The 27,657-nt window shown below is 37.0% G+C and overlaps 1 protein-coding gene across 6 annotated transcripts in view; it reads right to left on the reverse strand.

Annotated features, from left to right (window-relative positions):
- Nucleotides 1-27,657, reverse strand: part of AP-2alpha (adaptor protein complex 2, subunit alpha) — a 240,462-nt gene that overhangs the window by 135,603 nt on the left and 77,202 nt on the right. For all 6 annotated transcript variants that reach the window (XM_081737837.1, XM_081737840.1, XM_081737841.1 and 3 more), the window contains exon 2: nucleotides 8,314-8,411. In XM_081737837.1, the coding sequence (XP_081593963.1) occupies nucleotides 8,314-8,411 (98 nt within the window). The remainder of the gene's footprint in view (nucleotides 1-8,313; nucleotides 8,412-27,657) is intronic.

The following is a 27,657-nucleotide window of genomic DNA, read 5'->3' on the forward strand; positions in this document are numbered from 1 at the left end:
TTGGGAACAGAATGACGCTGAAAATGGTGCGTACTGTGACTCAGTGATATAGCACAGGATTTTTCTTAGAGAAGTCCAATTATTTCATACAAATGCAAAAATTCTAAAGTTCTTTCTTAATTATGGTTGAAGTTGTTTCAGTACCTACCTCCTCTTATCATTTTCTTAATCATCGAAAAAATATATTATATTTCTTTTCATATAGTTAGAACAGCTTTGAAAATTTGAAGTTTATTGCTAAGTTATAAGACATAAAGAAGTAAAGTAAATAAACATTTATTACCTATGCCTATGTAGAAAGAAAATGAAATCTTTAGTTTTACGTCCCACGGTTATGCCGGTTATGCTAAAGCAGACGGTGATTATGAGAAATGAATGAAACGGTGGAATGAAGAAAGTGGGACGAAACGGAAGAACCCCGAGAAAACCCACGAGCACGGTGTTTGTCCACCACAAAGTCCACACGGCGCGAGCTGGAATCGAACCAGGGACCCCAAGCACCGGAGGTGAACGCTCTAGTACTGAGCCACCGCGCCCCCTCCTATGTAGAAAGAGTACAACGTATGTTTGTTACGTATTCATTTTAAAATATTCTAACATGCAGGTTGATAGATCACTTAAGAAACATACTTTTCAACTTCAGAATTTCATTAACCCTACGCAATTTATTAGAAAATTTCTACTGCAAATAGTAGCAGAATACCTGTTCTTCGCACGGGGAGAGTAGTTTCATTTTGGACATAAAGGAGTGAATTTGGATTTAAACGCATCGGAAGTGCCACTGTTCATCTCTGTGACCCCAAAAACTATGCATTCGACACTAGTATCGGTCATTTTCGATCATTTTTAAATATCTCTCCCTCCCCTAAGTTGCACCGTCAAAGTGAAATGATAATATATATATATATCCCAGGTCCGAACCTCATCTATATTGAAAATTTGATCGAGATCAGTATTGTGATTCAAGCAATGCGAAGTCACAAACATAGTGACTCATTTTTATATTATATGTGGCCTTTCCATGTTCCATTTCCAATTGTAATAGTAGTTAAATACCAACATATAAACAAACTCATTTGAAGGGTAGGAATCGGGACACACACTTTCGCTGTGGACTAGAATTTTTCAGAAGTATATGGACGAACAATTCTTAAAATTTCATTGTTGTAGGTATTTTAATGTCAAAATCATTAAATAAACTCAGAGGCGGCTCTGGGGGAAATCACACTGGTAAAAATTAGTTTTATTCTTTGAAACTAAGGATATAAAGATTAGCTAATTTATTAACTGTTGCATACAATAATTAGTACACTAAGCAAGTTTTATTCTTTTAGTTTCTAGCAAAAAAAAAAAAACATTTTTATCGTTGTGACTTCACTCACGAGCTGCCTGCGGCACAAACTAGTTTATACTGTACTTAGTGGAAGATCTGGGGAATTATTTTTTTCTGGTAACTGATAACTGTAATAATACACTTCATGGAAAAAATACCTAAATGATCGTCCCTCTGTGCGACGTTTCGATATATCGATCGATCGATTTTTCAAATATCGATATCAATATTTCGATATATTTTCAACAATAACTTGAAGATATAACTGTACAATTATACTGAAGGGCATGGCATCTTAAACCGCGGGAGTGAAGTGTCTTCTGCAGTTCTAAAGAGTTTCACCCCTGGAACAGATGCCCTACTTGAATACGGTATACCGTAGTATATTAATTATCTTCCTAGTTATATCATAAATATTGTCACAAAGTTTGGAGTGGCGCTGTAGGCATCCGGAGTGGCACAGTGCTGCCATCTGTGTATCAAGCGGAAGATGCATGTAGTGTATGTTTGACTATTCATGACATGCGTTGATATTGTACTGAGTTCTGATGAAGTGGGGCGATTACGAAAATCGTGCAGCAGTAATTACACTACACAATGTCAGGAAGACAGCAGGTGAGATTTTCAACCTCCTGAAACCCCTACAAATCCGAAAGAGATTCGTGTATTGCGCCATACAGCGATACACCGCGACTGGAACGCAGCTGACCGCGCAAGGAGTGGCAGATCACGAACGGTACGAACTCTGCAGGTCCAGAAAGCAGTCGCAGCAAGAATTCGAAGAAATTCTCTTCGAACACAAAGTGTGATGGCTGCTGAGATGAACATCAGCAGAAATTCCATGTCTCGTGTGCTCAGGAGTGAGTACATCTACGGGCGTATAAAAGGCGGACTGGTCACTTTCTGACCCAAACAATAATGTCGCAGAGGGTCCTTAAATCAAAGAGACTGTTGCGGCGTTACGCCAACAATCTGCACAGAAAGATTCTGTTCACTGACGAAAAGGTGTTTACAATTGAGCAGGCCTACGACGCCCAAAATGACCGTGTGTATGCCACATCATCTACTGCAGCTGCTGAGGCAGCTCCGAGGGTTCGCAGGGAACATCATCCTGCCTCAGTGATGGTTTGGTGGGGAATGAGCTACTCATGCACAACCCAGCTGCATTTTTGCGAAAAGTTATTAAAACATCTGCCAAAGTGTACCAGGACACAGTGCTAACACCTATAGTGAAACTACTGTCTGCTACCATGTTCCCTGGAGAAAGGTGGACCTTCCAGCAGGATTCCACTCCAGGCCACAAAGCGAAAACAACCCAGGACTGGCTGGCACGGAACGTCCCCGACTCCATTTCTACCGCACATTGGCCTTCTAGCAGCCCGGACCTTAACCCGTTCGACTACAAACTTTGGGCAGTCCTTCAGGCAAAGGTCTGCCATAAACGGCACCCATCTGTCGACAGTCTAAAACAATCCTTAACCCAAGCCGTGAACAGTTTTCCCATGGACGTGGTGTGTAATGCCATTGACCAGTGGCCGGACCAACTTCGTACCTACATCAAGACCAAGGGGGGACCTTTCGAAAAATGATTCGTACGTCAGGTGTACAACATATCAATGTAAAACATGACCAAAATAAATTGCCTTGGTGTTACTACTCTTTGTGTTATTCACTATGATATAACTAGGTATACTCACATTTTCCCCTTTTTTGTGGTTTTAACATGTACTAAACTGTATACATTAGAGATCCAATGTAGATAATTTGTAAAATTCGTGTATTTTTCTTCTTCTAAGTAAGTATTTTGGTTAACTAAATCTGGATGTAGCAAAGATCGATCCTGAATCAAGTATGCTAATGAGTGAATTATATTGAAATATACACTCCATCATGCAAGAGTACTCGTACATTCCTTGTGAATTCTGTTCAGTCTGAAGTTTTGAGAAAGCAGAAAAGGAACAAGAATCTTTAGAGAAGAATGAATGCTGTTGAAGTAAACCACCGACATACCCAACCATTATCTCATAAGTAATAATTCTCTTAAAGTATGAGTCATACCGTAGTTCTTTGTAAGGACTGTTAGCTGCTTGCAACATATGCTAGAACACCCGGAAAACTAAGAATATTTAAAAAGAAGACCAAACAAGGTATAAATTTATATGCTGGTCTAAGGGCATATGGGTCACATCAGGTCAATTGAATCATTAGCCTGAAGATTAAATCAATTGACAATTTATGCTTTCAAACAGGAAGACTACCTTGCCTCTATGGTTAAAAATGTTAACAAATTTGGCACATGCCTTGAGAATAGGCGGAGAGATATTCTCTGCAAACAAGGGATATGTTAATGTATTATATCTTGTATGGAAGAAAGTCAGGAATTAACTATTCTGACTTTTACATCTAGTTTGCACCTACAGAAGTTCAATTATTACCAAATAAAGATATAATCCCTGCAATTGGTTTGGAGAGCTCCTAGTAGCACCGTTACATTACCCACAAAACATGAATAACATAATTCCTGAAGAAATCATAAGTGTATATACTACTTGACAATTCATAGAAATTAAACACGTATCAACCAATAACTTTCAGGAACATGTTCTGGGTATATAAAAAAATGAAATCTTTCAGTTTTACGTCCCACGCTTATGCCACCTAGGCTAAAGGAGACTGCGATGATGAGGAATGAAATGGTCGAATGATGAAAGTGGGACGAAACGCGAGAAAACCACGCACACCGTGTTTGCCGACCAAAAAGTTCCATGGCGCAAGCTAGGATCCAACCAGGGACCCGTATAACCACACTGACTGCTCTACCACCGAGCCGGTACTTACGTGGTTTTTAAAAAGTATACATATAGCACTGGTACAACAGCAGGGTTGGTTGGTTTAAACCAGATGGTTTTATATTATGTGAATTTCATAATGACGTTTTCACGTATGTCGAATCATCTGTGTTAGTTGAATCTAATATTCCCCTTGTAATTAAGGAGTCCCGATGAGCCCACAAAATTTCTCCCAGGTGGAAACCGAGTAGTGCCACTTCAAGTAATATGTCCAATCCTTCATGACCTCGCTGTTACATAAGGAGTTAAGCCTACACAAACCAAACGAATTGAAACAGCTTTAGCGGGTAGGCATGAGTTCATTGCCAAGTAACAGGGAGCCTTCCTTAACTACACAAAAGAAAATCTTAAAGAATCAGAATTTGCTGTCGTCATCTGTGATTTTTTTTTTCTGAAAATTATAGCACAGCGCTACAAGATGAAGCACAGAGCTAACACTGGACAAGCTAACAGGTCACAATCCATCCTTTTGTTTCATATTTCAAACCGGAAAACGAAGTTGAACATGTTAAATATGTAGTTGTTTCTGATTGCCTGGAGCACAATACGGTTCCTGTTTACATCTTTCAAATGGTAATAATAATAATAATAATAATAATAATAATAATAATAATAATAATAATAATAATAATAATAATAATTTCTGACATCCGAATTTCAAAAACTTCCAAACAAGTTTTTTTTTTTCGACAGGTCTACCGTTCAATACAAAAATAAACTTTTTGAACCTCTACCTCTGCTTTCATGAGGCAGCTTTTAAAGTGAAAGGAGGGTGGTACTTCTCGCTATAGCATATGGAAAAGGGTCTTGCGATGGAGTAGGCGGTTCAGTAAAGAGACCCTATGACAAATTCAAACCCCAAGACAACTTTTTGAGTGGGCCGTAGTAGAAAACATTACCAAAGTAAATTTTGCCTACTCAACCCAAGAAGAATATACTGAGGCTGAAATGTTCCTGGAAAGTCGCTTCGATCAAGCATTAACTATCAAAAGGAACACAGCAATATTATGCATTCATTCCCAAAACTACATCAACATTGCTGAAACACTTTTTAGATGGTTTGCAGGGTTGGGAAAAGGAAGGGACACAATTTCCAAATACATTTCAATTAGAAGACATATCAGGCTATGTCACAGCTGTCTATGGAGGAAATTGGTGGTTCGGGTATGTTTTACAGAAAAATGAAGAACTTCATGAAGTAAAAATAACTTTTCTTCACCCACCTGGCCATTTCCATCATTCTCATATTCAAGAAACGCTGATGTTCTGTGGATATCTGTAGTGGATGTTCTAAAAAAAGTGAATCGAGTAACTCCTGATGGAAGAAGCTATGTTCTCCTTGAAAGTGATGTATGCCGAACAAATGTGGCTTTTTCAAATTTCAAGTGATAAACATATCCCATTACTTATTGAAAAGTTTTACTATGAAATCATCTGTATTCTTTAGTGTTCATTTTTATTTTCACAAAAGTGTAAAACGTAGTATCCTTGTGTTATTACCCTACGTACAGAGTATTCTTGAAAAATAGGTATCAGTTTTGAATTTTTTAACAATGAACTCATTATCATCCCAAATTCATATTTTGCCAGATGCTTTACAACAATACTATCTATTCATGGAATTAATTTCAAAATTTTAAAATATGTACTTTTTGAAAAATTTTAAAGTAAAATTTTGATTTTGGTTTTGAAAATAAAAATTTGTATTAGCCTATACGCTGTTCTATACCACAAGAAAGGGCATGAAAAATGCTGTAAAATGACACCTCAACCAACTTGCTAGCTCAATTAGGAGAGCTACAATTTCAATTTCAACATACATTGAACATGCTATTTTGGGCATTTTTTCCAAACTTTACATAGCCCTATCTTCAATACCGGCCGATATATATAAAGTTGAAATTTGCTATTTTTCTTAGTCTATCTAGAGGGCATCTATGTACCAAATTTCATTAAAATCTGAGATGGTGAGGTTAGGTCACTGTGTTCAATTGATATGGAATGACTCCGTAGCTTCTTCAGTTGAAATATGTAAGTTTGATTTTAAATGAAAATAACCACACAAAATATGGAATAAATAAGACAAATGTAGAAATTATTCAGCATAAAATTTTCGGTCTTGCATTGCAAAAGATAATGAAATAGTGCCGCCACATAAATCATTTAATTATTGTTTAGAACTAAACAAATTGTATATGAAAAATCAACAGGGTGTCTACTAAAATTCCAAAATGAAATTTCGTGACCTTTTTTTCACCAAATCATAAAATTTCCTAACATTTTCAAGAGCAAATTTGGGTGCGAATTAGGCCGAATTTTCATCCCCATGCGATAAAAACGTACTTTGCCTGCGATTTGGTAGCGTCTAAAGCTGACCATAGACATTTTTAGTGGTGAATTTTGACGTTTTATAGAACGAAATTTTCCAATCTGTACTTACATTTGTACAGTAAAAAGGACCCAAAAGCTAAATTTCGTGACTTACTTTCATGACCGTTTTCTGATTTCGTGACTTTCGTGACCGATAAACACCCTGATCAAACAAGAATATTAGGAATGATAAAAAAATCATCAAAAGATTGTGATCTTGAACAATAATTAGTTTTTTGATCAGGGGCCACAATATTTTTGAACGGTCCCTAAATCGAGTTTTCGTATCTTTCACGGAATAAGCACATCATACTAAGTTAACTGATAGTTTGGATTTGGCTACACTACATCTTTCGATTGAAGAAAATTTTTGATTGAAATATATTAGATCTTTTAATCCAAAAAATTGAAAAATGAAAAATCAGGGACACATTCGGAAAGAAAGAAGGAAAACTTTCTAGGAACGTTACCTCTTTCCACCGAAATATAGACCATCAATTAAGTAACAAATTTGAACGTTAGAAATCCGTTTTAAAATAATCCACACACAATTAAAATTTTGAAAACGTTTAATGAAAATGAAAAATACAAATATTTCCACCTACTTTACATACGGTGTTGCAGTACATCACCATTTTCTTGACAGCACAGGAACGAGCTTGTAAATTGCCATCCTATGAGAAAATATCTTTACCTCGGTGCAAAGTCTGAAGCATATTACCAAAATTAAAAAAATGGCCGACGAAATTACCGAAGCTTACCAAAAATGACGAAAAACTCGCCGAAAATCAGAGAAAATTACAGAAAAAAAGACCTAAAATCGAAAATAACCAAAAAACTGGAAACTGGCAAAATTTGCAAAAAAAAAAAAAAAAATGTTTGTTTGTTCGTTCGTTTGTTTCAGAATGAAGTGTAATATTGTGTATTTGATGGACATTGTGTTCGCGATAAAAAAAAAAGGTATTTCATCAACTTCCGCTGACTAGAGGCTTTTTTTATTTCAAGTGTATTCCCGCTAGCGCTGCTGTCATGTGTGTCTTTCCGTACCTCTCGAAAGAGGAGGGACAAGTTGCTGTGCCCAAGATACTTCAATAGTTGGATGCGGACAGGTTCTTTCCCCCAAAGTAAAGAAAAGTTTTACTCAGTAAGAAGGCGGCAGGGGTAAGATCGAAGTATGTTTCACATATTTTCTGAGGCACACTTGAAATAGAAAGGCTCCAGTATAGTGTTTCTCAAAGTGTGGGTCGCGGACCGTTTCTGCGGTAGGTCGTGTGAAGTTTTTCCTTCTAATTGTGAAAATTTTATTTTGATACAAAAACATATGTTGTAAAGTAAGTACAATTCAGGAAATGAAAATGGAAAGCATTTGTTTATGAGGCGAAGAGTAAGTTGTTACTCAAAGCCTTGTCTTGTTGTACAGTCAGTAGAGATGCTGGGTTAGGATGGAAAAAGAATGGATCAGTCAAAATTTGTCACGGGATATGGCATTGCGTTGAGAATAGTGTTAGCTCTGTGTTACCTTTCTATGGAAAAATTAGAATATGATTTACAAAATTTAATTGGTTTGAAATACCACCATTGACAATGTGTATTTGAATAAAAGTAGGTGGGCCACAAAGTACTTCTTAATATTTAATGTAGGTCACGGTACAAAACAAGTTTGAGAACCACTGCTCTAGTAATCACGTTATGTATGATTCTGAGTGATGAATCACTTTAACACGAAACAAACAAAATAGAAAATCAGTGTTAAATACTTACAATTTCTGATATCGGAGATGAACACTGCGAGGCCTCGCATTCCATCTCCCCTGACCGCCGGCATTTTGCCCCCAGCTTCCCCGTGGTCCGCGCGCCACCTGCAATAAACAATAATATAAACATTGATACCTTAACAAACATTCTTTCTTGGCAATGCCACATTGCAACTGTAAATATTATTTAAACGTACTACTAGCTGCCTGGCAATTGGGGTACTTCGTTTTTTGCTTTTACATTAAAGATGCTAGCCCTCCTAGCTAGCAGGGATCGATTTCAGATGGGAAAGCATTGAACGCATAGCTGTGGATCCTCCTCAAACGTAATTCCATTCTCATGCTGCCTCTGAGCAGAAAAGCTACAGAAATAAACGTGATCAGACATATTACGTTGTTGATAAAATTACGCAAAATCTAAACTGAGAATAGCTTTGACGGTAAGGAATACAAACATTGTATTTGCCCATCCTTGGCAAATATAATACATGTATATAATAGTTGGCAGTATACTATAACACAATAGTAGTGTATTTAACCCTATGACCTTTAAGTGCACTATAATAAACTTGTTTTGTTGGTATAAACAGAATTTTAATGTAATTTCTATATTTTTGAGGTTATTTAAATTAATCCGGACGTTCGTTAATCCAATCAACTTATCCTTCCGATTAATCCAGATTCACGTGGATTTACATATTATTCTCAGTGTGAGATCTTCATTACCACCACACGGTTGTAACAGACTAATTACTCCCTTACTTACTGTTAGTAGTAGATTGACTGTGCAGGACAGTAAATAAGAAAGAAAGAAACTATTACAACCATGCTCAAAACTGTGTGGTGGTAATGGAGATCTCACACTGGAGGGGAAAAAATACATTTCCTCCTGTGTTTCACATTTCTCAACAAGCAAGATTACACTTTGAGCAACCGCCAATAATAATAATAATAATAATAATAATAATAATAATAATAATAATAATAATAATAATAATAATAATAATAATAACAATAATAATAATAACAATAATAATAATAATAATAATAATAATAATAATAATAATTATTATTATTATTATTATTATTATTATTATTATTATTATTATTATTATTATTAATTGTTAGGTAGTTGGTGAGTACTTCAAATTATATGCCCGTAGCCAAACTTCCTCTATAAAAACTGTTGCGGAAGTACCGCAGGATTTTGAAACATGGACTTTTGGATAGGGCACATAGTAGTTCCTAAGTGAAGTCTTGACCTGACTACGGTAGGTCCCATAGTTTTGGAACTATGAACCTTGAAAGTTCAATTTTTCATGATTTCGGCAGCCTATAACTCCGAAAGGAAGCATTTGTGCACCCAAGTTGGTCTATACTTTTTGTCTTAACTTGGTGTCAGAAATCACCTCCTAAACGTTGTCGGTGTTGTGTATATATATATAATGGGAAGTAAGGCGGAAGGTGATTTCTTGAGGTCAATAGATGAAATACAAGGCCTGTCGAAAAAGTATCCAACCTCCTTTGTTTTTGAGAAATACATGACGTAGGTTGGCCAAATTTTGCGTCGTGGAAGAGGAGTCCATGATATTTTTAGTCTGCAGATGGCGTTACTTTTATTTGCATCTGCTGTTGTGGAGGAGTGATTACGCTGGGTGCTCTTCTGTGGTATCGGCACGGCTAAAACGCTAATGACAGGGTGTACGGATAGGACGCGAGAACGAAGTCATAACCCACTCCGTGGATACATCCCACCTCCCCAAGGTCAGACAAAGCTCGCGAAGAGCTAAAGAAGATCGCCAGAAGGAAGGATGTACATGTACCAAGGACTTCTCTTTAGATATTTTTCCGTCGTTTACATTACGCGCTTTGTCACAAAATGACAAGACTTGTGGACTTCAAAGCCCCGAAGACTGCACCACAATAATGATTCCCTTCATGAATCTCAGGTGATTGTACAAGATTTCAATGTTTGATCAAGCTCCCTACTCTCCGAGTATAGCCTCGTGAGACTTTTGTCTATTCGCAAAAATAAAAAATTACCAGATAGAAACTAGTTTTCACTCCTGAGAGATCTAGTGAAATGCAACGGCTGCTGTCGTAGCACTTCCTACTAAGGGGTTTTCAGACCTCTTTCGAGCAGTAGAAAGCAGTTTGATGGAGAGATTACGACGACAAAAACGCCAGGTGAGTGTATTGGTTTTTCGGGACTATGGTCAGAAACTTGGACAGGCCTCGCATGTTTATGAGAAGTATAAGTTAATAGTTTGCCCGCACTATGGCCAATAAAGGAGGATTAGGAAAACAGGACACTACACCCCTTAGACTATTCTCTGTGCGGAAATATGAAATCTATTGTGTATGAAACACCAGTCCCTGATCTACCTATCTTATATAAACGCATTCAAGCGGTATTCATATAAATCCAACACATACCCGGTATTTTGGCTCGTATTCCATCATGTGTGGTGTTTTTGTTAATCTGTCTGATGAAGACAATGATGCATTGCCGAAACGGTAACATTTATTAGAAATTATTCGCTTTGGTCAGATTTTATTTTTATTTTTACTACGTAATCTTTTGGTTAGTTGGTTCGGAATTTAACATCCTTTACAGTATCAAGGCTTATGAGACGTAGACTTACATCGAACGTAAAATCTAAACCACATCAGTTCTCACCCAAAATCAAACCCAAGTATCCCGTCTATGTTAAACATATAGTTGCATACAAACACAGGTCAAAGTTAACGTATTAGAAATTCACATATGTTTCGACCAAGGTTGAAAAAAAAAAAAAGTTATTTTTAAATAAAACAAAAAAACTTTTTTTATGTTTAAAACATGTTCTTTTTGTTTAAAACGTTTTTAACATTTAAAACAAAGTACTTTGTTTTAAACAAAAAAAACATGTTTAAAATGTTTATTTTGTTTAAAACAATAATCTAAATAGGCATATATATTACATTTTTACACTCTTAGGTACTGCTTGCCATCTATATTCAACCGCTAGATCAAATTTCGGGAACTTCCCTAATCTCAATCCGCTCAAATGTAAAATTCCGGAGAAAGAAATCGGGATTTTCCCGATCTCCGTTCACAGAATATGTAGTTTAGTTTCTTTGTGTTACGTTCTACTGGTCGTCTGCATTCTTAATCTTTAAACTCCCATTGACGCAACTGCTGTGTCAGGACTTTAACCTCAATGGCTCAGTCTTAAACCTCAAATTAAGGCTGGAAGGTGATTTTGGTACCAATTTATTCCTTAAAGATGCAGCTTTGCTGGTGTGCATTTTATGTATGTGGGGGGAGGGTAAATATCGTGTTTTTTTTGTTTTTTTTTCAGTTTTTTGGGGGCCATTTCCCCTCTTGGGGGATAGATTCATAAAAATTGTTACGTGAAGCAATGAAGTAGGTTACTACATGGTAATATCGTGTATTTGTACTTCTTGCTTATATGGGGGAGCAGGGAGGGGGCAAAGTTAGCCAATTTTTGGAGTTTAAGTTTTTTGACGTAAATTACATTTATTTTTACAACAAGCATCAATAGCTCAGTCCTTAATTAAGCTAGAAAGATGATTTGGTACCAAAGTATTTTTGAGGGATAAAGCTTTCCGTCAGTTGCATTTTATGTACATAGGGGGTACGTACTGTATGTACGGTCGAAAGAGGAAGGATGTTTTTTCATCAAATTTTTTTCATCAGGTTTTGGCGGGAATTCCTTCCCCCTTTGTGCTACAGCCATAAAAATTGGTATGTGAAGCAATGAAGTAACCTGATAGTAACCTGTATGTGTACTTGTTGTTTATAGAGGAAGAGGGGGTCAAATTTGGTTAATTTACATTTATTTTCGGGACGGTCCCATATAACACAAGATATATTTTACTGAAGTGGTCAAGAAGCATAATTCTTGTTCGTATACATGATGTGTGCAGCAAAAATGGTTTGCATATGGACATGGTACTATAGTGGGGGAGGGGAGAGAATGTCTAATTCAATGAATGTTTTTCTGCGCATATTTTTTTAAAAATATTTCCTACATAGAACGAATTCATTATGCAATGGCAGCAATGGCTACCATTTCTTATATTATTGTCACAAATATGTGGCCTACACATTAGCATCATTTTGTCAGTGTTGGGTGGCTGCAAGGGTTGCCAGGGCCCCGCAAAGTCAATATTTTCATATTTTTAATGATTTTTTATGTCTGTTCTTTGTCTACGAATACGGCGGGAATTTCACGAATGTTACCTCGTTGGAATTTATGGTCTATAAGCTTTCCAATGGTGTATAACTCATGACTCTGTGATAATTAGGGGGGTCACCAGAGCTCCGAACGTGAGAGTCTACCATTTTGTTAAAATCCCTGGCGGGTGTCTAGAGTTAATTGTGTTGTTATGCCGTAGACACTAATCATTATTAGCTACCCATGTTGCAGATAGAGATGTATCTTGAAAACTTTTAGTTAAAATGTCATTTGCTCCTTGTAGGCTAGTCACTGCTCTTTTCTGAGTTGTATTGTATTTGTCAGAGCATTTCTTCTAGCTTATGACGTGAGAACTGTTCATTATTATGGAAATGATAGTGATCAAAAAATACCCAAATTTTGAATTTGTGAATTTGGATCTTAGAATAGTATATAGTGTGTTTATCCTCCGTTATTCTTGGAAATTAAGAAATGTTCAAATACTTCACTTGAATTTCTGTTGGTTTAGTTATACGCACATTGATGTACATAATTTCGTTCAGTAATTGCTGTTATAATAAGAATATAACTCTGGTTGTAATTTACTTCATGCACAAATCCTGCGGAGGATGGGTTGTTTGTTAGAAAATTAAATTAGCTTCTTCAATCTGATATTTTAGTTGTTTTAAACATGTCCAACCAGCATCGAAAAAAAACACGTTTAAAACAATTTGTTTAAAACGTTTAAAACAAACTGAATAAAACAACAGCCATCGTTTTAAACCTGTTTTAAACACTTGTTTTAAACATATCAACCCTGGTTTCGACCTATAATGGTTGCTGCCTCAAAATCAGGGTTGGCAAGATCCAAGGTTTTTCTTTTTTTGGTTTAAACTAGGTTTTTTGGATTAAATAATTAGCTCTATGTATTTATATTACATATGGACAGAAACAGGTTTGTTTCGCCTTGATGTTATTATGCAACAGGGTTATGCTGGAAGGAGTCATATAAGCTTAAAGCGGAATCCAAACCGCTTCCCATCTTACATCCGAGAGAAATTGTCCTCCATTTAGATTCGAAACGGGGACTAATTGGCCACAAATGTGATAAGTCTGCCGACTCACTCACGAAGGACTCCTGATAAAAAATACGTTGTACTGATCTTTACATACTTGTTAATATAATTGTGAAGAGTCATTTCAGGGCAAAAAGATAAAAAGAATTGCACAACTGAAACCATTATACAGAATTATATATAAATCGGGAAACTCCCGCCTTAGCCATTGGGAAAATCCTATTATTACTTTAAATGCAAAGTAAATTCCGATATTGCTTTGCATGTAAAATTTTAAGGTCAACGTATCATAATCAATACGCAAAAACCGAGGTATTAAATTACAAATTTAGTAAGTAGATATTCAATAAAATTAAAACAAAGTCCAATCCAAGCTAACGTTGGAAGCTATGTAGGCAGTCGATAAAATTTGCCAATGTCTATCAATATACTTAAGCAACCTTGGCTTCTTTGTAAAACAGGCATCCAGGCAAGAAGAAATATACAATTTGGTTTCCTTTCGTATATTTAGGCTCAACATCTTTATGTAATACCTAGGTTATTAAGAAGAATACTTTCGCTTAAAGTTACATCCGAACCGCTACTTGATTTACACTTGAAAGAATGGTTGTAATTCAACTGAGAACAGAACATGGGACACCTTGATTAGAAGGTGAGAAGGAGATAAAACTAATGCAGATGGTTTGATAAGTGGAAACGTCACCATGAAGTTCACACGATTTAAAGCATTTTTCGTTCCTTTTTAGGGGGGGGGGGCTTAAACCAACTGTTTTTTTCTTTTTTCTTTTTTTTAAAAGCTGGTTTAAACCAGCCAACCCTGCTCAAAATTCACTTCATTTTCTGTAAGTTGGCCACTTTTCAATAGAACCGGTTGCGGCAACAAGATTTCACTGTACTTAGATGAGGTGGTAACACTGTAGATGCTGTGCAAGGCCTGCCAGTTATTAGTGATCTGTTAACGACCATCTGAAGTGTAACAGAAAGCGAGATGGAACAGAGTCGTATGTGTAAGGTGGCCACTGTATTACGTGTGTCGCGAGGCAAATGATGATCTACAGAACTCATGGCAAAACGATATTGGTGAAGAGTGAAACAGGGAGAAACTCCAGCGCTAGCAGGGATCGCCGAGTATTGAAACTCATTGCGATCAAGGACTGTAGAGCGAAAGTGGCTAATCTAACTTCGGCACTCAATCAGCACCCGAAACAGCCTATCCCGACAATAATAGTTGGACGCGAGTTGCATAATCCGAGAATCTTCAACTCATGATCAACGCCAACAACGCTTTCCAGCGCCGAGAACATACAATGTCGATAGCTGATATATTGTCCTATAACTCTTGTGTCTCATTTTTTTCATGAGCAGGACGTATATATGGCTGCTATTCTGTGATAACGCTCACAGGATGGTTTATTGCCAGTGGTTATGTGGATAGTTTAGGTGACTATGTTACGGTTCAGATGTTTGCGACAAATGTCAGAATTTTCTAAAATGACAAAGCGCGAACTCATATTAGTGGAGCTGATGAAGCGTGGTTTCGTGAACATTGGGATGAACCACACCTATGGCCCGCACAATCCCCAGACCTCTATATTATTAAACATTTGTGACCCGTTGTGTAGGTTTGACTCCGAAGTATATATCCTGCTCCGTCCACGCTGATGGAACTGAGTGCATTACTGCACGAATAATGGTACAATACTCCTCTTTATTCACGACTTACATGATTTTATTTTACGACAATAGCCACTCTGCACGCTAATAGTAGTCCCACGCAGTACTGAAGAGTAAAGTTGCATTTCCCTCAAGTGTTTCCAGTATTTTGTAATCATGTCCATATAAATAACGTATTCATTAAACATACATGCACCTAGTATTCTGCCAAGATGAATGTCACTGAGAACAATACTTAGATAATGGGACGTTATAGGCTGTTGCAGCTATGCGCAACTCAGAAACTGATAATTAGCAAAATAATATTGTATGTAATCAGCTATTAAAACGCACCTCATCATCCTCATTGCTTCCCGTTCAAAACACAAGAAAATTATGTATTAATGAAGTTTCTCCAACAGAAACCGCAAAGCACTACAATGAGACGGTTAGTTAATGTTACACTTAAACCATAAAATACAGTAAAATACTTATTGTTTAACAAGGTATGACGTGTTGCCTGTAAAAATGTCACCGAAAGGCAAATCAAGCAGCTAAATGCTCTAAATGATTGACTAATGAGCTGTACATGTTGACGTAAAACATACTTCCAGTGTCTCTCTCTCTCTCTCTATTTTATGATTGCACAACCGCGCTTGCTCATGCTAAAGAATATAAAGCAAATGTAAACATTGATCAACATGTAGTACTAATTACGTTTATATTTATTGAGTTAAAATAGCATAGTAACACCATTGTTCTTTAAATTATTAGACAAATTTATCCTTAATATAAGCTTGTGAAACAGATTTTGTGTAAAGATGTCTCGATTTCAAATAATTATATTTACAATACCTGCGTAAGGAAGAACGTGTGTTACAGTAGATGGAAACATTTTAAAAAATTACATAGAATCTGTTAGTTAAAACAGTGGAATTAGCTTTATATGCAATATCTAAATAACAAGGCACGGTGGCTCAGTGGTAGAAAGCTTACTTTTGGTGCATGGGGGTCCATGGTTCGACCCCTGGCCAACATCGTGTCCGTGAGTTTTCCCGGGGTTCTCCCGTTTCCTCCTACATTATCATTTCACCAATGCTTCCATCATCATTCACTTGCCTTAATATCATCCGTACCCCTTAGCTTAAAACGCATAATGGTGGGACGCTGTACTGCAATTTTTTGTATGTGAATAACAAAATTTTACAATGAAATAAATGTCAATCATCATTAATAGCAACGAGCGATACGCTTTTTAGCGCGAAAAAAATATGGCTTTTTCGTAAATCGTAGAAAAGTATATATGGCTTTTTGGTAAAATCGAAAGAAAAATAAATTTTCGCGCTAAAAAGCATATCACTTGTTCCTAATAATAATATTAATTTAATTTTACTGTAACATGAGAATTTATCAGCTACCATTTCATTCTGTTCAGCTTGATATATATCGACGATCAGTGGCGTATTTACGATTTTGTTTCGGGAGGGGCTTTGGTAACTTTCGGGGGGGGCTTTGCCTGAAAATGTGAAAATTCTCCAAGATATTTCATTTACTTTACTATACTAAGTAAGATTTCGGGGGGGGGGCTTAAGCCCGGAAGCCACCCCCCTAAATACGCCACTGTCGACGATATATCCTATCTTTGGACAATATTATAAGTAATCGAAAATTAGACTTAATTATAACTTTCGGGTATATACTGCTAACCGTGTTATACATTGCCGTCTCGCTACAGCCATAATGAAAAGCTTTCATGAGGGTATATTTCGTCACATGAGAACTAGAGGAACGTAATTAAAAAAAAAAAAAAATACGGTTTTCGTTTTCTTCATGTTTGAACACAATTTTGAAAGCCCCACTTTGTGTAAATGGAACGTAACGCTATCTGTTCTCCTTGTCGATCATCTGTTGTAATGTAGCTCAATTACCATTTTATTACAAAAACACATCTTTCTAATTTTGTCCTCTCGCCTGTAAACCTACGAAAATGGAGTTACGTTCCTCTGGTTCTCATGCGACGATTTGAGAATCAGTCTCACCTCACTAAGTGGGATGATTGTAGTGTGCAGCATCAATTTAAGGTTTGTACATGAAATTCTGCTCTACTTAATTTTCTCGAAAACAACGCATAAGTTTTCACACTAACGCATATAATTTAAGTCAGATTAATGGTATCTATGGACTGCTATATGTATAACCTTTGGACAAATTTCATCTTATCAAACGTTAATAATAATATACCTAGAATTTATTTTAGATTATAACTACTACTACTTTTTTTTTAAGTAGTAGTCAGAAGACACATAGCAATCAATCTATCTAGTATATAAATAAAAACGAAAATGACTGTGTGAGTTAATCACTCTTGAACCACCCGACCGATCTCGATCGAAATTTCAATACAGAAGAGGTTCGGACCTGGGGTGATTTTTATTATATCACTTCAACAGTAGTTCTTACGGTAGAGGGATATATATAAAAATAAATGAAACTTAATATCTCTTGAATTACCCGACCGATATCGATGAAATTTTCAACATAGATGAGGTTCGGGTCTGGGGTGATTTTTATTATTTTACTTTGACTATACCACTTAGGGGAAGGGATATATATAAAAAATTACAAATTAAAATATCTGCCTTTGTGATTTCATCACTCTTGAACCTGCCGACCATTCTCGATCAAATTCCCAACATAGATGAGCTTCGTACCTGAGATGGTTATCATATCACTTTGACAATGCAACTTAGGGGAGGAAGAGATATATAAAGTGATCAAAAATGACCAACATTAGTGTCGAATACGTAGTTTTGGGGGGTCACTGAGATGAACAGTGAGTGACACTTCCGATGCCGTTTAAATCCAAATTCAGCCCCGCAGCTTGGGGGAGGACTATATATATAATGATCGAAAATGACCGATATCAGAGAGCGCTTCAGTAATAGTACAGGGTGTCAACTAAAATTCCAAAATGAAATTTCGTGACTTTTTTGTGACCTTTTCTTTACCAAATCGTAAAATTTTATAACACTCTCAAGAGCGAATTTGGGTGCGAATTAGGCCGAATTTTTATTCATGCGATAGAAGCGTGGTTTGCTTGCGATCTGATAGCGTCTAAAGTCGACTATAGACATTTCTGGTGGTGAATTTTGACGTTTAATAGAACAAAATTTTCCAATCTGTATTTACAATTGTACAGCTTAAAAAAATCGTGACCCAAAGCTAAATTTCTTGACTTTCATGACCGATAGACACCCTGTAGTAAGAAGTGACTGACTAACTGAATAGAGGAAATATTATTATTATTATTATTATTTTTTAAATTTTACTCAGCGAAGCGGGTACTTGACGCTATATCTCAATATAGTACTGAACAAAGTGAAATTAGCAAATGTAAATCCTCATGTGCAACGATTTTTCTGCAAACATAAAAACTAATTTTCTACAATAACCACGTCACATATTAAGAAAACTGATACTGAACTATACATTAAACATGTTTATCATTATGATTCTAGTAAAACAACAATACGAAGTACTGTTAATGAGATATACGGTAGCCCAAAGAGTAGAGCTTTAATTTTTAACTATAATAGTGTTCAAACACAGAGATAGTTATCAATTTAATGGAAACACCTTTGGAGTTGGAAATACATCAGACGTCTGGGTTGGCAACGATCAGGCGACGAATGCACCGCCGGGTTGGTGGTACTATGTTAGAGCAAACTACTTAGTACGTGAGAAGTAGAACGGTAGCCGGTGATAGTGTGAAATTGAAGACCTCTCTAATCACACCGAAGACATACATGAAGGTAAATCCTCGTGTGTAGTTTGAGAAATTCGAGGAAAAAATATTTTTATGGGCCTAAAAAGCAAGTTGTTCACTGCCAATCAAATGCAGTTGCTGGAAGAGGTTATTTATTTATGCACTGTACATAAAAATATACAATGTTGGGTAGTAAATGGCATCTTGTTTGATTCCTCCTAACAGTGACGCACGCATTACTTTTTGATTTAAATCTTCTATAGTAGTCGCAAGGAGTCGTGAAGCTTAACCTAGATCTGTCAATTAACCAGGCAATAGAACGCGAGTGTGTATTCCTATCGTCAACCCCCAGCCACGAAAATTTTCCCAGTATTGTCTCCCGCGTTATACGGACGACATCTTCTGATGATGCAATGTTGTCAGAGTGCCGATAAGTTTTGATTTGTGCTAATAAATTAGCACGAAACTAGGCAATTGTGTATGAAGGTATGTCACCGAAGACAAAGCAGAGAGCTGTCACATAATTCAAGTAATGCACTTGCAAAGGTATATCCGAAACAAATATACGATGAGATACAAAGATGATTATAAGAATGTTTGTCATTCATATGACACTGTGAAGAATTAGAAAAATAATATTTTAGAAGAATATGATTTGATTTAACTCAACTAGAGGTACGATGCGCGGCACAGACGAAGTTGTATACTATTACGGCATCAAGGAGATAAAGAAGAGATATGAGAAATGCATCAGCCTCAGCGGTGAATATGTAGAGAACTTGGGGGAAAAAATGCACACATATGCCTGGTCTCCTTCACACTGAAGTAAATTCTACAATTCTTTTCAACCGACTCTCATTAATATTGTTGTAGAAGACACACATACAGCGTGTTTCAAAACAACACCGACAACGTTTTGGAAGGTGATTCGTGACATCAAGATAAGACAAGAAGTATAGACCAACCTGGGTGCACAAATGCTTCTCATGAAAAGGTTAACTTTAAAGGCTCATAGCTCCAAAACTATAAGACTTACCGTAGTCGGGACAAGATTTCACTTAAGAACTATGTGCCCTATTCAAACCAACATTTTTTATAGAGGAAGTTTAGCTGCGGGTGTATAATTTGAAGCACTCACCAACTACCTCTATAAAAACTGTTGCGGAAGTACCATAGATTGTGAAACTTGGATATTTTGATAGGGCACATACTAATTCCTGAGTGAAGTCTTGACCCGATTACGGTAGATCCCATTGTATTGGAGCTATGGATCTTTTGAAGTTCATTTCCCATGTTTTCGGGAGCCTGTAACTCCGAAAGGAAGCATTTGTGCACCCAGGATAGTTTACACTTCTCTTATCTTGGTGTCAGGAATCACCTGAAGTAAATTCTGCAATTCTTTTTAACATCTCTCGTTAATATTGTTGTAGATGACACATATACAACGTTTCAAAACAACACCGACAACGCTGTCGGTGTTGTTTTGAAACACCCTATATACATTAATTCACTCAATTGATTTTGTGAAGGTTGAAACGCTTGTTTGTCATGTCATGTGGTATAGAAGGGATTGATAGTAAAAAGTGGAGAACAGTACGTAAGTGGTTAAGTAGAAAAGTACTTATTACATTAGGATTAGGAACTGGATCTCTGGGCTTTCATCATCTATTCTCATATTAGCCAGTCACAAATGAGGGATGACGTCCCTCGGCGAACACACTATCCGAAGAACTGAGGAAGGAAGGAAGAAAGCAGCCTGAGATCATTATGCTAGGCACTATTCCGGCATTTGCCTGGAAAACCCTCCAAAAACCTTTCATACAATTCTTGTCCGAGTATCTCTATGGGGAATCGAACCCGGGACCGCTCGCACCAATGGCAAGAGCGTTAGTGACTACGCCACGCGGGTCCACAGGAATATTGTGTGTGTCCCTGTAGAACTCCTGTTGAAGTTTAGCAATGTAGCGTCTATTCAGTTGTATGAGGAAATTTCTGATAGTGCTGAGATTCGCTTTTGAATACAGTTTGTTAATTCTTTGTAACTGTTGTTTTAGGGTAGTCTTGAAAGTTAGAATCGGAATCTATAGCGATTAAGCATAAGAGAATTGTTAGCGTTCTTGTATCGCAATATAAAAGATCATCATCTTGAATATAGCAGCTGACCATCCTGAGATTTTTCCTGACAGCTAGTGTCAGTGGAATATTAGTTTTACATATGAAACTAGTATATATAGTATATATGTTCTGGTCAATTTCATTTTTCATTGGTAATACAGTATTTTACTCCTGGAACTCTGTTCATTAATAAATACTTTCTCTAACTACTGATTTAGTTCGGAGGACAGCGTCCTATAATTTAGAAAGAGTATTATAAATGAACCGATAATAGTTTTGGACACGCTATTTTCTCCTATAATGTAACAGTTACAACTAAATAACAGTTTACACGGTACAACTAAATGAGACAGAGACTATTTTATTTTTAAAAAATCTGTTCTTCGTTTTTCCTGTAGTGGCACGACTTAACTTATTGAAATGACTTCGGTGCAAGTCCGTCTACAGTATAGCACAAAGATTTTAACATCGTCAAAGAGGCGCCCTCTTAATGGTAGCTTAAATTTTAAGGAAAAGCAAAGGGGACAGGACTGGGAAATGTTTCACATAATTAAACACGCACAAACACTGGTTTTGGGCCAAAAAATTGTTGTACAGATACTATCCAGTGAGAAAAAGCATTATTATACAAAACGAATCAATAACAGAAGCTGAATCTTCTGCGACAGGCGTTTCACAATACTCGAATGCAAAGTTTCCGTGAGTCTGTCCCTAAGGAATAAATGCATGGTGATTAATTTATTTTGCTGTCGTAGATATATACCAAGATTGTATCATTTTCTGATTTTCTTCCCTTGTTTTGATTCATTCTCATTTTGACCTTTCGTTGTGCGATCATAGGGAAAACACAAGGTTTTATCGAATTTAACAACTATCTCTACAAGCAGGACGAAGGATGTATTTTACGTTCTTATGACGAATCATTCCCTGGTTGACATCAAATTCCTTTGCAGTCAAACAAAGATCTTGGTATATCTGTTCACAAGCAGTTTGTCATTATGAACAGAAACCGTACGTCCACGTCTCCGTTCATGTTCCAATAGTTTCCACACCACTTCTGAATATTGTATACCACCTGAATATCTATGCATGAGATTATAGTGAATTATTATGGAAGAAACGGTGGAATGAGCGTGTGGGAGAATCCCGGGAAAACTCATGGGCACGATATTATTCACCAGAAACTCTCAAAGTCTGAGATCAAACTAGGGACCCTTGCACCAGAGGTGAGCGTTCTACCACTTAGACATCGTGTGCTCCGCGTCCTAATTTTTGTCCTCCAAACTTGGTAGAACTGTACACCCCCATACCAAGGGAGACGACGCCCGATAGAATTTTATTCCTGATTATATTTCTGGTATTTTGAGTAAATTAACTTGGCACGAAATTTTACTTAGAACATTTATTCAAAATGATTTTTCAAAATATTCTCGTATTGAATAGCACATATAATGGATTGGTTTTACAAACAAAGCAGTGTTGTAATTAAACTCATAAAAAAAATAATCATGTTACATAAGACATAACGATTCACGATCATTACTATCATCGCGTATGCGTAAGCATAATTTAAGAGTGTCTTAATTATAGACATTGCACAGTAATGTACGCCAGAGCAAAATAGTTCCACATACATTTATTTCTTGCATACAGCAAACAGAAGCTGCACGCGAGGTTGGTTTATTTACTTTGTATTGTTGTAACACGGCAAATCCTGACTCACAACATTGCAGACCTGCAGAGGCGATGATTCATCCCTGCTGTTAGTTTACCTTTCTTTCAACGAGAGGAAGAACAAAATTCCTATATTCTTCACAGCAAACAGCACATGGTTTAGCTTTCACTATTTGCACCAATACTTTCTTTATACATTAACAAACAATAACTAGACACTCAAATTATATACAGAGTCCGTTACAAAATTCCAGCGTCCACGAACTACTGCGGATAATATTTTCCATTCCTCCTCCTGACTCCTTCACACAAAATTCGTCTGAACTCAAAAAGTCTGGGACGAAATTCGAACGCTTCGTTATGGGTATCTCTGTGAACCACATCTAACAGAGTTAATAAGAGTATCCATTTTAATCTTTAAAATTACCGCATATTTGTTATGCACTTGATACTATAGAAACAAGTATAATGCTAATAATAGCAATAATATGTAATAAACTTATCTAGAAATCGTTAATTGGGAGAACAATATTAAGATGGATCTCGCAGAAATAGGAATACAAAGTAGAAACTGGATTCAGTTGGCTACGGATAGAAGTCAATGGAGAGCTTTTGTGAACGCGGCATTCAAACTCCGGTTCCATAGACCAAAGAGTTAGAAATCGTTAATTTCAAACTTCACTGTCCTCACAATTAAATAATAATAATAATAATAATAATAAAATAAAATAAAAAATAACACTACTCTGAACAACAGAAATATTTCCATCCCCTTTTAAACGTAACTGAATTTAAAGAACGGATGCCAGGCTTTATCAGTTCTCAAATCGTTACTGACATTTTACCGGAAATGATTGTAAAAAAAAAAAAAAAAAAAAAAAAAAAAAAAAAAAAATTTAACGTGTGTTTTATAATTATTTAATGCACATCTACAATTTATTTATTTACATATTCAAAAACTGCAAAAGAAAAAAGTGCGTTCTAAAATAATTATATATTTACCTATTGTCGCAAGGGCAATATCGTATACAGCATTAAGGCTTTCTCTTCTACATCAAAGAATAAAAAAAAAAAAAAACGTCGAAACACGTGTTTGTTTTAAATGAGAAGTGCAAATGTCAAATTATTTAACACTAAGGGATTCCAAGATATGGGATTCTTCCTATAACTACTATTCATATTTCCTTTATTCAACGCCGAATTTCCAAAAAGCAGCTGTATCACGGTGTATATCACGTGCAGTAGTCTTGTTTTCGATAAATAAAACCCTTTAACAAGAGCGCCCTTTAAGAGAAGGGGGGCTCCAAAGCTCATGTGGGCCCCCTGTATTGGACTTATGAATATACAATATTTAGCATAATTTGAATGCAATTTGTCTTAAAATCTTTTTATCTTAAGACTTCGTGGGGAGGGCTTCTGCATCTAAATGCCTTCCCACAAATTTACAGATAAATCGACGCCCTTGCCCCAACACGCTAAAATTTACCAAGGATGGGTGGTTTAAATATAACATTTTATCTCAAATTAAATAAAGTATACTTTAAAATGAATAAATATTTGAAAATAAATATTTGTCTTTAGATCTGTCGAACAGAAAGTAATCTAGTTTCATTTTAAGGTTATATTCCACGAATACGAGGTAGGTTCAAGGAGTATCAAACCTTTGGTTGGCAAAAACACATTTATTGATTTGGAAACCCGAAACACTAATCCCCTTCAAAGTTGTCTTCTTGGTAATGCACACACTTCTCGCAGCGTTCCCGCCATTGTTGGAAACACTTCCAGAACGCAGATTTTGGAATGGTGAGCAACCGTGTCGTTGCATTCCGCATGATGTCTTCTCTTGATTCAAATCGGGTCCCTTTTAGTGGCATTTTCAGCTTGAGAAATAACTAAAAGTCACATGAAGTTATGTCGAGTGAGTAGGGAGCCTGACGGCACACAGGAATGTTGTGTTTGGTTATGAAACCTTGAATCAAATTTCGCGGACACTCTCCTCATGACCAAATTGTCGTTGAAAATTGAATGTATCGATGCCATTGAATGGTTTCCGCTTGGGTATCGCAAAGCTTTTGGTAGAATTTGATAAAATATCGCTGCAAGTTTTTCTGTCAATTTATAAAAGGACTGAAATCCGACGACCGCTCATTTCACGTCTTCACTCGTTGTCCGACTGTCAGCGATTGACAGTTTCTTCGGGCGGGGAAAAAATCACGACTGCGCATGAGCGTCCTCTCAATATCTACACTGAAGAAAGTCTCCTCCTGCGCGTCATTGATTTACGCGAAAAAAAAAATAACGTTAGATACTATTTGAACACACCTCGTATATTAGTATTTTGCATTTGAGCATTATACTAATCCGCAAATCTCCACAGCATTGCGGGTAGTCGATCAAGTAAGGATAAAACTCATAATTATTCTCATAGGAATACATGGGAAACGTATTTTTGATTGTTCATACCTCGATGGATCACTTCCATCAACAAACTCTATTCATAACCTCTGACCCTCTACATTCTGACCAAAATTGGTGATCCACCAAGTAATTCTTAAGATTTTCTCTCTCCTGGACGGACACGCAGACAGAGTAAATAAATATGTAAAAAGTTCTCGGTAAACCAAAGTAGTTAAACACTTTTCCTTGGTGCTATCTTACGTCATAAATCCTATGTACTGTCCAAGTTCCAAGTCCAGTTTGGCCTATTCGTTGATCAGTCAGTCAAGATGACTTCTTTTATGCACATATTTAGAAATGGAAACATGTAAATCCCTAGTAGGTGGGCTTTCTATCAGCAAACCACAAAACCTTAAACTCATTCAGTACCACTCTGACTTCAACCTCAGTACAATAAGATAGATAGGTACGGAACAAATCTCAGTTTAATTTATAAGTTTCAATTTTAAGAAAGTAATAGAGATGTAATTCGAGTTCTTGTATATTGAATGATATTTGTAGTTCTAATTCCCTACCTATTCCTTTACATCAGCCCTACAGTATCTCTAGAGGTAATCCCGAAGTTTCTCCCTATCCCTACAGTACGTCTCACTGAATTCAGTGTTAAAAGAATTTCACTAGCTCGATTCAGTAAAACGAACTACAGACGCGTTGGCCTAAAAAGTCATACTTCTAGTATGGCACGATGGCTTAACATGCTATTCATCCCTATCACACTTCACCGTTAGAATAACATCCTTGGTTAGAATTCTACTACCGTTCGATCATGCCTTCCTAGTGTTATTACGGAACACCCATTGAAAAGTTTTTGGACAAACACATGCATGTTTGAAATCGTTAGTAGCACTAACTCTTCATTTTGGCCTTCTTGTTAGATGTAATCATCATCTACAAACAAGAAGTACAAAATAGTACTGTGAACTGAATTATTATTATAACAAATGAAGGTGTTATCATGATTAGGTCAAGTAATTCAAAGAATCTAAAATGAACCTCATACTCGTCAATCAAAAACCTCACTCAATGAAAAAAAGCAGATTGTTGTTGAAACACTTCTTCGAGAACATCGAAAAAGTATTACTAGAGGAATCACTGGAAAACTTAAAATATGTTGGGAGTGAACAATGGTAAATCAACGGCCTAGCCGCACCGGCATATAGCTTCTCGTTAAATCAGCAAATTCAAGGAGTGCCAGGTATGGTCAGAGGAAAGATGGATAACCTTCGTACTCTCCAAATAGTATTGGCTTTACGGGGTCCACTTAGCGTCATGAGGACAATTGGGGAGCTACTTGAAAGAAGTATCAAACTGGTCTAGAAAGCGAGCTTCAACGAAAGGGGAGTAAAAACTATGGATGTTGCAATCTGGTGATAGGTCCAGTATCCCGCAGGTCTGTTGCTCCAGGTTGCGCATTTCATAATTATATGGAATGGAATAAATGCTTTCAATTTTACGTTCCACGTTTATACCGGTTAGGCTAAAGGAGACGGTGGTGATGAGAAATGAATGTGATGGCAGAATGAATAAAGTGGAAGGAAACGGAAGAACCTGAGAAAACCCACGAACACTGTGTTTGCTCACCACAAAGCCCACTTGGCGCGAGATGGATCGAGGCCTGTCTAAAAAGTATCCGACCTTAATTTTTTCCACGCAAAGTAGTGATTCTCAGGCGGCGCCACCGTGCACGGTGGAAGGAGGAACCTTAATGCGCATGCTTGAATTTTTTCACCGCGTTCGCTAGTGCCAGTCGTGAGCTGGTGGTCGCGAAGTGAGGTGCTGTTGGTAGTGTTCGTCGGATTTAGTGTTTCTCGCAAGATGACTGAACGAATTGAGCAAAGATACTGCATCAAATTCTGTCAAAGGCTGGGTGATTCTCAAAGCCAAACAATTCGTAAGATTCAGCAGGTGTTTGGAGAAGATGCGATGGGTGTAACACAAATTGAACAATGGTTCAACCGATTCAAAGATGGCCGCACATCAGTCGAGAGTGAGCAGCGTAGCGGCAGGCCCCAAACTGCTCGGAATGCAGCTGTTGTTGAGCGGGTGCGAAATTTGGTGATGGCAGATCGCCGTTTGACAGTGCGGGAGATAGCAGAAGATGTTGGAGTGAGTAAAGATTCTGCACATGCAATTTTGCGTGACGATTTGAACATGAAACGAGTGGCTGCTAAATTTGTACCCAATTTGTTGTCTCAGGAACAAAAAGACACCCGTTTTGACGTTGCACAGGACTTCTGGACACCACCAATACTGATCCTGGGTATCTGAATTCCGTGATAACTGGAGATGAGTCATGGGTGTACGGGTACGACCCAGAAACAAAACAACAATCGTCTCAATGGAAGCATCCCGATTCTCCAAGGCCGAAGAAAGCGCGGCAGGTGCGAAGCAAAATCAAGGTGTTGCTGACTGTTTTCTTCGATGCC

This window comes from Thermobia domestica, chromosome 14 (genome assembly GCF_964235325.1).
Source record: "Thermobia domestica chromosome 14, izTheDome1.hap1.1, whole genome shotgun sequence".
NCBI classification, from domain to species: domain Eukaryota; kingdom Metazoa; phylum Arthropoda; class Insecta; order Zygentoma; family Lepismatidae; genus Thermobia; species Thermobia domestica.